Source organism: Heteronotia binoei, chromosome 4 (genome assembly GCF_032191835.1).
Source record: "Heteronotia binoei isolate CCM8104 ecotype False Entrance Well chromosome 4, APGP_CSIRO_Hbin_v1, whole genome shotgun sequence".
In the NCBI taxonomy this organism is placed as follows: domain Eukaryota; kingdom Metazoa; phylum Chordata; class Lepidosauria; order Squamata; family Gekkonidae; genus Heteronotia; species Heteronotia binoei.
This window is the reverse complement of record NC_083226.1, coordinates 81,378,141-81,391,966: the sequence shown is the minus strand read 5'-3', so window position 1 is coordinate 81,391,966 and position 13,826 is coordinate 81,378,141. Positions and strand designations below refer to the sequence as shown.

Here is a 13,826-nt window from a genome sequence, read left to right as displayed (position 1 = left end):
TAAACCTGAAAAAACAGGTTTACACTGTGGTGGGGCAAATCGCGGGTTTGCCCCGCACAAAATGGCAGTGTGGAGCTACTGGTACGAAATTGCTTGCTTGCTCTGCGCGAAAACGGAAGCCTGCCCCGGACCAAGGTGAGTGCAGAATCAGCCCAAATGTTACCCATTGCTAAAGAGATAAAAGAATTTCTCACTGTGTAGTATGAGAACATGTGCATAGCCTGGATAGGAATATATTTCTGTAAGAAACTTATTCTAGTTTGTAAACCATAGAGTATTTTTAGCTGTAATTTATAGTAATCAGAATTGCTGGAAAAGTTGATGTAAACTTTGTATAGTTGTCAGGTGCACAATTTAAGACAACCTTCCACTGCAGGTAAGAGGACAGAATCTTCAGCGCTTTTTTTTTTTCAGACAAAAATTCTGCTTGAGACGAAAGAATCCTCTTTGTATCCTATTTATAAAAGAAGGATTGGTAGCATTTAATATATTGATAACTAAAAAATGGGCAAGATCTTATCAGTTGTTTCATTCTTAATAATTTACATGCAGAATGTTAGTAAATAACACCAATAAAGCTACCTGCAATCTGTGTTTGCAAACTATCTTCTCAGCTTTGCCATACTGTACACATATACAGTTTTTGGAGCAGTATTTGTTAGCTGTTAGCTGCATGGGTGTTTAAAGAAAAAGGTATATGAAGGCATGGCATCTACTTTTTGAGAAACAATAGTGTAGTAAAGGAATATACAACAATCATAATGTATAGAACCACTCTAGCAGTATGAAGTGGTAGATGGATTTTTGAAAACAAAGTGAGAAAAATGGAGCCCTAAATCCATATGGGGGCATGCAAGCTGTGTTTGTTTTCTTCTGCTGTGATTGTTTCTTCTTTTTTTAAAAAAACAACATATTTTTGTTTAATTTTTAAATCAAAATACAAAATATCTCATAATTCTTATGGTACATATTTAAATTAGAGACTTAAGGAAACACAAAGTAATAAATTAAGGAATACGTCACATGGATATACAAACCATATATAAAACAGAAAGTTTCAATAGAGATGAAACATACTAAGGACATCTGGAATCTCAGAACAATCATACAAATGTTCTAATATTGGAAACCATGTTGCAATAAAGTCAGACTAATCTTCGTTGGATACTGATTTCATCTAATCATTTAGCTTAACCATAACATATGCATTCCAGATATTTTTATACCAAAGATTGATAGATGGAATTTTTTTCACATGTAGTAGCTATTGTCTTTCTAGCTGCATAAAGGAGTAGCATTATACATTTTTGGATAACATTAAAGGATTTTACTTCCATTCAGAGATTTAACAGTAACGATGTGATAAGTTAATTTTTTTGACCGGTTATTCTTTGGATGTCTTTTAGAACTTTATGCCAAAATGATTGGATTTTCAGGCACTCTATCCAACAGTGTATATACGAACCAATATTGTTGCATTTTCTCCAACAATATGGTTATGCTTCTCTATTTAAGTATGATAATTTTTTGGGAGTCATATACCAGAAAGTTATAATTTTAAAGGTTTGTAAACATAAGGGGATGATTGAGGTTTCTTCTTTTTTTATTATTAAATATTGTTCAGTTTTGGTCTCGTGTAAAACCTGATGTTGACAGCCTTTAGCTACTACTTTAAACTGCTGTTTCATGCTGAAAGCTGAATTTTAAAGAAAATCATGGAATTAGCTGGGGAAAATGCATTTGGATTCTTTGGAAAGTACTAAGTGGCTAATTTGATTTAGAAAGCAGCAGAGCTTATGAAAGTGACAGATATAACTGTAAGGACTTAGCAGAAATGAAAAGGTATGTTTAAATGTTCATGGTGTCAACTATATCCTCCTTGGGGCTGAATTTTATTAAAATGTATGAGAATAATCAGTGTTCACTAATATTAGATGTCTACTGAATAGGAAATAGACTATCTGCAAGGTGATTAACTCTGTTTTATAGCATAGATAAGCACACAGCTTTATCATTGGAGCAGATGGCCTAATTCTAATATTTTGGATGGGAGAAAGGAAGCTGTGATATTCACAACTGTATCAATGCAGTAGCATAATTGCATAAACAAAGATAGCATTGCAGGAATGCACACCGAATCTGTCTCCTCCATCAAAATTAAAGGAATGACTGGAGACATGCACAGATTATCCTCATACACGTTGCAGTTCTAATGGAGATCAGGAGTAAGCCCAATGCATGGTTTTAAGAGCAGAGTGACATAGATACTGATTCCTCACTAGCCTTGTCCCAGTCTCACGCTCCTCTTCTCAATGGTGCTTCCATCCAATTTTGCACAATCTGCCATGGTGCTGCAACTCACCCTACCTCTTTCCCATGGCAAACAGAAACTGGTTTTCAGCGATCTTGCTTGTCGGGGAAAAGAGGTGGAGTGAGTCGCAGCCCCACGGCAGCTTGTGCGAAATCGGACAGAAGTGCCATGGAGAAGAGGAGCATGAGACGGGGACAAAGCTAGTGGGGAATCGGTGAGAAGTTATAATCTTATTAGTAATTATTAAAGTTTATTTTTTCACTTTACAACAATTGTGAAAATTTTTTCCCCCCTGTCTATGATTAGGAGAGTTTTGGAATGCAGCCTCCTTCAACACTGAGGCGTCATATCTTCATTTCCCCACTTTTCATGGAGAACTTAGTGCAGATGTGTCACTTTTCTTTAAGACAACAGCTTCCTCTGGTGTGTTTCTAGAAAATCTGGGAATTAAAGACTTCATAAGGATAGAACTGCTCTGTAAGTCCTGTTTAATTAAGATCTTTCTGTCCTTTTGTTTTAAGTGTTTGTATTATTCATTCTGCATAATTTTATAATGACAGGATTCCTAAAATTACAGAATTAAGGGGGTGGATCTGGAAATTAAAGTAGTAGAACACAACTGAGGAGTCAGAAACATTATTTTTTTACTTCGCACAGGCAACTGATTCTGGGTTGCAAGTCACTTGTGATGGATGCAAGGGACCTGAGAAATATCTGCCTGGACTCTGATGTCTGCATGTCTGGCCTCTGGTGCTTACATTAAAGTACTTGATACAGTTATTGATTGATTGATTGATTGATATTTATATCCTGCTCTACCCCACAAACAGGGTCAGAGTGACTTATATAATGTCAAACAATTAAACAATTTCATAAAACATGGAATCATTAAAACATTAATTCCAACAAAATTAAATGACTAATTTAAAATACCTAACTGGCATCTTAGTGGTCAATTACATTTCAGCGTACACTGAGTTCATGCCAGGGAAAGGTGGTAGATCATTCTGATAGAATAACTAAACCACTCCTGGCACCAATAAATGAATATAAATATGAATAGCACCATTAAGTAATTGGGGCAGTTGGGACAACTGAGGCAGGGGAGGCCAATGTTCTTTCACATCCACTGCCTCAAACAAAGGCCTGGCAGAACAGTTCTATTTTTCAGGCCCTTCAGAATTGCAACAGATTCCATAGGGCACTGATCTCAGTTGGGAGCATGTTCCACCAGGCCAGGGCCAGGACTGAAAATCCCCTGGCCGTTATCAAGGTGATACAGACATCTTTTAGGCCAGGCACTACTCGATGGTGCTGTTTAGAAGAGCACATTTGGGGCTCTTTGGGGTATGTACAGGGAGAGACAGCCTCAGAGAGTCACAAAACCTAGAACAATAGCACATTGAGTTTTCTAGTACTTCCACATGGAAAGTTGTAAAGATAGCCTATGGAATGTCAGTGTTCAAAATTCAAGTCTGACGCAGCAAATGAACAGTACTAACAGGAACTGAAAAATATATCTGAGTAAGTAAGCTACTTGAGTATTTTAGAAATGGGAGAGGGGAAATCCAAGCAACTTAGTTGTCACATCTAAATTGCATGTTATCTTCCATGGTGGCAACCTGTGGAATATTAAACTCTGAACTATTAAACTCTGGATAAGGCTAGATTCTTAAAAAAATAATTCTGAGCCTCTTCTGGGCAAGGAGCCCTCAAATCTATTTTAAACTGGGGAGAAGGTTATTGTCCCAGTGGAAGGCTCAATCATTAAGGAAATGCAACTTTAATGAATCAGTCCTCTGCATTAAAGTATTTCCACTGCCAACCTAAACTGATCTACTTGGACTCTTACTCAGATCGATTCAGTTGGGATTACTCCCATGGAAATCATTTTAGGACTATTCTCTAATTGCTCATTCTTTCTAAGGTGTTCACTGTAATATTTCAGACAACAACTTGTGTTTCACGAACAGGTAATATTTGCCACTTCGCTTTTTATTATATGTCTTGTATAACACAATTCTGGGACTCTGCTGTGTTGTGTTATGACTATGTTTGTTCAGCTTGACAAAAGCAGTTAACTCACTTTTGCGATAACATCTGTAATAATATCAGTATAAGAAAATAGGCTGTTCAAAGGCACTATGTCCAAGCACTGATTTACTTAAAGTGTGCTTCAGCTGCCACCACCAATTTAACTCCTTAATCAATCTGACCTGTAGAACTGAATCAACCTCCCATAACACTAATGTAATTTAATGAGAACAAGCCCCATCGCCCTCAAACAAAGCAGACATAAGTATACAACAGTGTTGCAGATCTAGAGAAAAATCTTATGAAAGTTAACAGTGAAACTTTGACTGTATGAATATACAAATACATAAACAATTCTTACACTACTTTTGTTATGACGTTACATTGGAAGATAGTACCATTTACTAGTGCTAGTAACATAGCTAGTTCCATGTTTAAATCATTTTAAAAAGTCAAGATTCATTTCAGAAAGCTATTCTGGCTTTATTCGGACTTAGAAAACAACTACAGCTTCTTTGTAAAGAATAAAAAAATCTAAGCTATTGTTATACCTTGAAACACAAGCTGATGTACCGCATGGTGATCGCTACAGAGACGACGTTCTGATCACCGCACCAGACGTGGAGGAGTTCAGCAACCGGCTGCGAGAGGTGCTCCACAGCTTCCAGGCAGCCGGACTGAAAGTCAAGTGGGAAAAATGTTCCCTCGGGGTGCCGAGGGTGGAGTTCTTGGGGTTTGCGGTGGACGCGGCAGGGATCCACCTGACGGCAGACAAAACCAAGGCCATTGTGGAGGCCCCGGCCCCCATGTGCAAGGCGGAGCTATAAAGTTTCTTGGGGTTATTAAATTTTTATCATTTGTTCTTGCCCCACAAAGTGGCCTTAGCCGAACCCCTACATAGGCTCTTAGATAAAAACGCCCCATGGGTCTGGGGAAAGAAGGAGGCAGCCGCTTTTCAGGCAGTCAGGGAGCTCCTAGTATCCAATAACCTGCTCCACCATTTTGATGAAGCCCTGCCGGTGGTCTGAGCGTGCGATGCATCACCATATGGGGTGGGCGCCGTCCTGGGCCACCAACTCCCAGACGGGAGGGAGGTCCCGATAGCATATTACTCCAGAACCCTGACCCCCGCAGAGTGCAACTATGCCCAGATTGATAAGGTGGCCTTGGCAATTGTGGCGGGGGTGCATAAATTTAATGACTACCTGTACGGTAGATGTTTTACGATCACCACAGAACACAAGCCACTCCTGGGACTCCTCGCCCCAGACCACCAGATGCCACAGATTCTGTCGCAGTGCATCCTGTGGTGGAATCAGTTCCTGAACTCTTACTCATATGCCCTGGTCCACCGCCTGGGCAAGGCGATGGGTCACGCGGACGCCCTCAGTCGCCTTCCACTGCCCTCCATGGATCCAGACCCGGCCCCAGCCCACCATGTGATGCTCATTGAAACACTACCGGAGAGACCCCTACATGCTGCCGAGGTAGCGAAGGGCATGGGGTGGGACAAAATACTCACACGGGTTCTCGACTGGGTGGGGAGGGGATGGCCCGAGGGAAAACAGGCCAAAGAATCCAGGGCATTCACATCTCGCAGGGAAGAACTCTCCTCGCACAAGGGGTGTCTTCTCTGGGGAAGCAGGGTGGTAGTCCCCCCCCTCCCATTGCAGAAACAAGTGCTGGAGGTCCTACACGAGACTCATCCCGGGATTGTATGGATGAAGGCCCTTGCGCGCAGTTATATATGGTGTCCAGGAATGGACGAAGAGATCGAGAGGTGGGTTCAAAGGTGCCAAGCCTGCCAGGAGTCCCGGCCCGAAACGCCCAGTGCCCCGGTCCACCACTGGGAAGCCAATAGGAGGCCATGGTCTAGGTTACATATTGACTTCGCAGGGCCATTTCAGGGCCAAACATTCTTCATTCTGGGGGACGCTTACACCAAGTGGTTGGAAGTTATCCTGGTAGCCTCTACCTCAACAGCGGTGGCCGTCCAAGCGTTGCGCAGGGTCCTTTGCACACACGGGATTCCTGACACCATCGTTTTGGATAATGGGACCGCATTCACCTCTCGGGAATTCCAGGAGTTCTTGCAGAGATACCTAATAAAACACATACGGTCCGCCCCCTTCCATCTGGCCACCAACGGCCAAGCAGAGCGGATGGTACGCACCACTAAAGAGGCCCTGAGATGCATAGTACAGGGGGACTGGGACCACTGCCTGGCCACCTTCCTATTTGACAAAAGAATCACCCCCAACCCAGTCACAGGGGTGAGCCCAGCAGAGTTGTTAATGGGAAGGATGCTGATCTCAAGGCTGGACCGGTTGCATCCTGAACAGGCCACCGATCTCCGCAGCTCTCCCGAGATCAGGGAAGCGACTAGGGGGTTCTTTCTGGGGGATAAGGTATATGCAAGGAACTACACTAGTGGCCCCGAGTGGGTAGTTGGTCAGGTGCTGCACATGACGGGGTCCTGCCACTATGACATCTCAACAGAGGGGGGCCAAATTCTGCGAAGGCATATAGATCAGATGCGCCGCCGCACCTTGCCGGAAGAGCCGGGTGCAGTACGGAACGAGGAAGAACCAGAAGCTGCACCGCCGTTGAGAGCTACCCCGCCCCTGCCGACCACTCCAACCGATCGGGCAGAAGGGCCACACTGGAGCGGGGGCGAAACCCCAAGAGTAGGGACACCAGAAGAGCAGCAGGGCGCAGACAACCATAGGCTGCATTACTCCCAAGCAGGGAAACCGCTGCCCCATCTGCGGTAGCAGCCCCAACCCCGGTAACCGCTCCTATTCCACAAGTAACCCCAAGGAGGTCAACCAGGGAACGCAAGGCCCTCACTTACTTACAAGACTATGTGTCCTAAACTAGGGGGGGGGAGGAGTGTTATGTCTTGAAACACAAGCTGATGTACCACATGGCGATCGCTATAGAGGTGACCCACGGGTCCCCAGATGTAGCTCGCCAGACGCCTCGCCAATCAAGATCTGTGGCAGGAAGTTCGACTGACCAGGATTGGACTGGTCAGACTGGGGGGTAGTTCTGGGAAATGTATATAAGCGGGACCCGGCCCACGTGTTCCCTCTCTTGTAATGTACCACTGAATAAAGCATGTTGCCTTCAACCCGTCTCGCAACTCAGTACATTACAGCTATTGTTTCTCTCTCTTTCTCTCTCACTCAGAAGCTATTGCTGTGTTAACTGCTTTTCCACATCAAAATGCTAGAGATCCTGCTTAGAGTCATAAAACCTAATGGCTTCCCAACATCCAGTTAGAACATGCTAAATTGGGAATCTTACCAACCCTGGCTACTTTCACTGGGCTGCTATTAATTCAGGTTCCTTACTTGATCTCAACAAGAAGGTATCAAAATAAAAAAGATAGCATTTCCTTGTTACACTATCAAGAGAGAGGGGAAAGTAACACGGAGCACAAAGAGATGCTAACTTTTCATCTGTCAAATAATAAAAGGCATAATTTATGTATCCTCCACTTTCAAACCAAAACGATGCATCAAAGCAAGGCTTGAAAGGACCATACTTGAAAGGCCACAATAGTGATGTGTTTGTGAATTCTGATAGCTGGTTAAAGTATAAGTTTTCATAATTTTCTATATTGTTCTGTAAGAGGCAGCTGGATACATTATGAGCTTTATTTTTTTTTCTGTAGCACTATTTTGACCAGTTGCACTTTAAAGTGATACAAAATATTCTATAGGTATATCCCATAGAGTTCATACAAGAAATAGTAAAACGACTGACTTTGATATGTAAACCTCAACGCGTCCATATTTTAAATTCTGCATGAATAAAACTGATATTAATCTCGGGTTTAATATATATGGTACTTAAAATATAGATTTTAAAACAATGTAATATTGATGTTATTGTTTGAGGCCTTTTAGATGGATCATATGCTTTCTTCTAATACATCTGTAAGTAAATTGCCAATTAGCTCTTGTTCAAAGCCACTTAATATAATGTGATTGAAAAATTGAAATGCTAAATAATGATTAATATGTCAAGTTCAGGATACCAATCAATATGATAATATACGAAAATGATTTAAAACTCATTATGTCATTAATGATTGACATTAAATTGTTGTTAGCAGCGAAGCCATTTCATTTTTTATTTTTTCAGTTTGGCTTTTTAAAACTTCTTTATCCCATTATGTGGCTCTTGGAGATTTATTTAGGAACTAATCGCTTTCTATACAATCCCCAGGTACATAAACTGATAGGAGTGGGAAGCTAGCAAAATGCTTGTAATCAGTTTCTGTAAGAACAATGGGTTGGATCTAATTTTTTTATTTGCAGAATGGAACTTTCCTGTCCTCCTTCCAAAACATGAGGAGGAAGGGGGGTATGGTGTATTGGCAATTTGGTCTGGATCTATCCCAATGTATTATGAAGAAAAAGATGCAAAAGATTCAAACTATTTCAAAGAAAAAGATGCAAACAAAAAATAGCACTGTCAAAACTTTTCTGTAACCTGAGTAAGAAACATACGAGCTTCATTGTAATACTTCCCAGCATTTCAGGTTAAATGGTATATCCTGAACTGTTAATACATATTACTAGATATGAAGTTATAGACAACAGTAAGGTTTTTTTCCTAATTTCTTAGACTTCAGAACAAATTCTCTTCCACCTTACCCAGTATACTGAACACTGTCATTTTTCTCAGCTGACCTTCAGCTATCATTCTTTCACTGTCTCTTCTTCTTTAATATTTTAAAAGGAGTCTTCCTACCTGGTTGCAGAGCTATGCATTTAACCCCTCATAGACCAGTTCCTTTCTAGCCTATTGCATCTTGGATAATAATTTCATGGAACAGAACGTGATCTTCACTCTACATATTTAAAAAGCTGGAATATGAATTAAAAATGTTCAAAATATTTATAAAACTGTGTGTTGTTTTGTCACAGTACCATCATCATAACAATGTCAGGAATTGTTGGACCATATAATTTAGATGTCTAATATTTTAGTTAAGCAACCTTGGGAAAAGATCAAATTGTATAGAACTCTCTAGGATAAGTCCTGCACTCTGGGATATATAATATTTTACTTTTGTGTAAATGTATGTTTACACGCATATTTGAATGTGAATAAAAAGTAGATCCTGTTCATAAATAGGACTAGGTTTCAAGTGAAAATTTTTTTAAGAGAGAGCTAATAGGCTGTAGTACTTTGTGCTGCACTTCACTTTTTTTGCTGGTACCCCATTCGCTATTGCATAAAGACTCTTCACAAAGCTTCCTGCATTTGTAAGTTTAATAATGTTTCTTTCCTTGTAGGTATTTTTCAGATACCCTGATAGTTTTTTTCCCCTGACCTGTGTCTGCTATAACAATGATTATTTGTATCAACCCAACATGGTATAAAAATGCATATTGCAAAATCACAAGGAATTTCACAGTTTCAGGACATGATGCTGACTGACAACGAAAGCCATACTAGATGATACTACATCCTTGAGTCCAACACAGGGACACAGTACCATTTTAGTGTCTTTTTCTATTGAAATTGTTGCAGGGGCCTGATCCTACCAGTGTCTGTCATGCAAGAGAATCAGAGGCTGCTGTCCCCTCGCACTATTTTCAGCAGCCCAAATGGCTGCCTGTTTGGGTTCTTGAACATGACACAGGGAGGACAGGAGCCCCTTGTCTCCTCACACTGTGGTCCCTAGCAGAATTGAATCATCATGGAGATTTTAAAAGTTTTAAAAAACCCTCTAAAATGATGCCATATTCCTGAAGCATATTTAGCAATCTATGGGTGCAAATACCACAGGTCTTTTTTGTATTCTTTTCTTCACAACAACTTTCTGAAAGTTGATTGACTCAGTGACTGGACTCTATTGACAAGTAGGAATGTGGATTGAAGGCACTGTCCTGATGACCTTAAAATCTAAAAATGGTTCACTAATTCACATTTCTTAGCTATCCTAATAACTGATTTTTTATTCTTTTGAAGTTTAGACTTTGTCAACAAACTACATTGGAACTAGCCTTGGAATTATATAAGTAGTGAATATTCTATTTTCCACATTTTGTTTCTTTTTTATGATTACTTAATTTGACATCTTAAGAATCTCATATCTGCTTTGGAACACCAGTGTACAAAGCATACTAGTTAAAAGATCCCTTACTGGATTTCTTTATCCAGCAAATAGAATTCATTTAGTCACATAAATATATTTATGTCAGGTACTGTTCCAGCCATATATGATTGATAGCGCTCTAGTACATTGGTTCACTCCTCAAACATGATATAATACTAAATGAGTGAACACAAATTTTGTTGTTGTTGTTTTTACTAAATAACCAGGACAATACCACAAGCATTTTAGATGAGGAATAAAAATCAAGAAGATCTGACTTTTCAGTAACCTTTATCTTTTGTACCTTTAATTTTAATTTCTACATAGATGTTTTGGATCTGTGACCTGCCAGTAGTGCTGCTGTGCCAGCTCTTGAAGAGGGGGGGGGGGGGGAGTTGCAATACAGTAGAGATATAAATTGAAGTAGAAAATTGTTCTCTCAACTCCTAGGGAAACATTCTAAGATATCTTTCCTTGTAGGCCAGCAAAAAAAGGGAAAAAGGGGGGGAAAGCATAGGTGACTTCCACACATGTTATTAGCCCTGCATGTAATGCAGTTGTAAAGTGGGTATTTTTCCTGCTTCTATTAGCATCATCCACCTCACAGGGTTTACCTGGCTGTTGTCTAATGTTTCTCAAACCTGCTTTGCTCTGAAGTTTTGGGAAAGATTGCAGTAAAACTTTCATCCCATAAATACATGTATACAGTTGTATTGGAATGCAGAAAGTATTTCAAATTCAGAAACTTTTCAAATATCCTTCTAGAGACAGGTGTACTAAGAAAATACGGTGGCCAACAAAGTGAAGCAAACCACAGTGTGGTTCACATTTGGTAAAGAATTGGTGTCGGCAGTTGAACACTTGTTGATATTGGATTTGAGCAAAAGAATAAAAACCAAAACTATTCAAATTAGCCTTACATTTTTTTCATCAATCACAGTGAGTTCTGTTTGAAGTTAAACTTTTAATTATATATATTTTTTTAAATTTTAACCTTAGAACATAATTTTTATGGAAAGTCATTTGCTGAAGACAATTTGTACTTTCAGGAGCTTTACATAATTATTATTATTATGCTGTACAGACTGCACTTGTTATAGAAGCTGTGTGGCATGAATTAAATTTTACTTGCTTTATTTAAGTAACAATATTTTAACTAAGTTTAGTGTTTTTGGCAGCCAATTAAATCTTATACTAATACTTAAAACCAGGGGTGGAATTTTAGCAGGAGCTCCTTTGCATATTAGGCCACATACCCCTGATGTAGCCAATCCTCCAAGAGCTTACGAAAAAGAGCCTTGTAAGCTCTTGGAAGATTGGCTACATCAGGGGTGTGTGGCCTCATATGCAAAGGAGCTCCTGCTGGAATTCCTGCTTAAAACTAAATCTGTAAATTAAGTGTTCATGTTTGCATATATTTACTACAATGTTATTTTTATTAAATTTCATGAATCTTTCCATTGTTTCACCATCAGAAGAAAATGAAACCACTTCTCTGACAATATGTAGTTCTGTTTAATACTTGGAAGCATTTTGGTGACTCCCAAATCCTAAATTGTCTTAGGGTTTTTTTACTTTTTCTAGCTCCAACTGAAGTGACATTTTCATTTGATGTGGGAAATGGACAAAATGAAATCACAGTGAAGTCACCCAATCCCTTAAATGACAACCGATGGCACTATGTGAAGGCTGAAAGAAATATCAAAGAGGCATCATTGCAAATGGATCAGCTTCCTAAAAGGACTCATGCAGCTCCATCTGATGGGCATATTCGTTTGCAGCTCAACAGTCAGCTCTTTGTTGGTAAGCCTACATTTATTTAAGTGTTTCCTGATCACTTATGGTTCATGTAAAATGGCCATTAAAAATTCAAACACTAGTGGCACTTTCACTGCCCTGTAAACGAACGGAAGATACAAGCTAGAATATGTCTAGAGGAGGGCACGAAGATGGTGAGGGGTGTGGAGACCAAGTCTTATGAGGAAAGGTTGAAGGAGCTGGATTAGCCTCGAGAGGAGATGACTGGGAGGTGAAACAATAACCTTTTTTCAAGTACTTGAAGGTCTGTCATATAGAGATAGGTGCAGAGTTGTTTTCTGTTGCCTCAGAAGGTCAGACCTGGGGCTGGCCGTAGAGCACATGGGGAAAGGCGGGGGGGAGGAGGCAGTGATGGTGGCCACTCATTCAACAGCTCGCTCGTCCTTCCTGCTGCTGCTGTCCCCTCAACCCTGCACTGATCCTGATCATGCTGGAGGGCCGGCATAGGAGCATGAGCCTCCGGCACATTTTACCCACCAATCAGCTGATTGGCGAGGCTGGCCTTTAAAGAGCAGCAAGATGCAGCAATAACAAAGGCTGACTTAAACAAACTAGAATACAACTTATTGTCACAAATAAAAATGTTGCTGGAACCTATACAAAGTCAGTTGCAGGAATTAACTTCCTCTCTATCTGAAGTAAAAATAATTGCAGACTCAGAAAAAAGTATGGCTGAAGTACTACAAGAGGAAGCTTTTACAATGCAAAAAGACTCTGAAATTATGGCATCAAAATTACTTGCTTTAGAAATGGACCAGAGACAGAATAATCTTAAACTGAGAGGATTTTTGGAGGACTTACCTGAAATGAGCTTTTATGGCTGCTTGGTTGGCAAAACAACTTCATCTAGAGGACGATGTTGTACCCATCATAACTAAAGCATATAGACTTGGCTCTCCAATTAATCCCAGTAGGAAAGGTCCAAGAGACATTGTACTGACATTTCTTGACTTCAGAGTCAAAACTAAAATACTTTTAGAGGCAAGGAAACGGGTCTCATTTCAATACAAGGACACAAAAATTGAAATATTTCCAGATTTGCCCCCAGAGGCTATTTCCAAGCGACGAGAACTCAAACCAGTGACTCAGCAACTACAAAAGGCCCAACAGAAATATAGATGGGTTGGACCAGCTACTCTACATAATGGCAACTGTCTGCAAGCACAAGATATAGAGATAAGACTTAATATGCTAAAAAAACCTAGGCCTAAAAGAGCCAATTGACTTAACAAAGAAGAATACTAAAAGAAAGTTGTTTCAACAATCTACTCCACCGAAGACAAAAACTAGTAAAATCCCAGTACTTGCTTCTCCTGGACAGACTGAAATATAAGGGACTAGACAAAAGCTGGTATAAATAAGTGAAATGGAAGTACATATATGATATTTTTTTAATTATTATTAATATTTTAAAGGCGGTATGGGGGAGAAGTTATAAATCGCGTTAAAAAGAATACAATCTTTTTTGTATTTTTTTAATAACTTACTAATAAAACAGTATTGTGTTATTAACAATTTTTACTCACCCAGGATTGGTAGTGACAT

The 13,826-nt window shown here is 40.0% G+C and overlaps 1 protein-coding gene across 1 annotated transcript in view; it reads left to right on the top strand.

The window, feature by feature from the left end:
- The window catches only part of CNTNAP4 (contactin associated protein family member 4), a 456,846-nt gene that overhangs the window by 388,838 nt on the left and 54,182 nt on the right, over nt 1-13,826 (top strand). The window contains exons 17-18 of the mRNA XM_060235480.1: nt 2,618-2,788; nt 12,048-12,266. Coding sequence (XP_060091463.1) covers nt 2,618-2,788; nt 12,048-12,266 — 390 coding nt within the window. The remainder of the gene's footprint in view (nt 1-2,617; nt 2,789-12,047; nt 12,267-13,826) is intronic.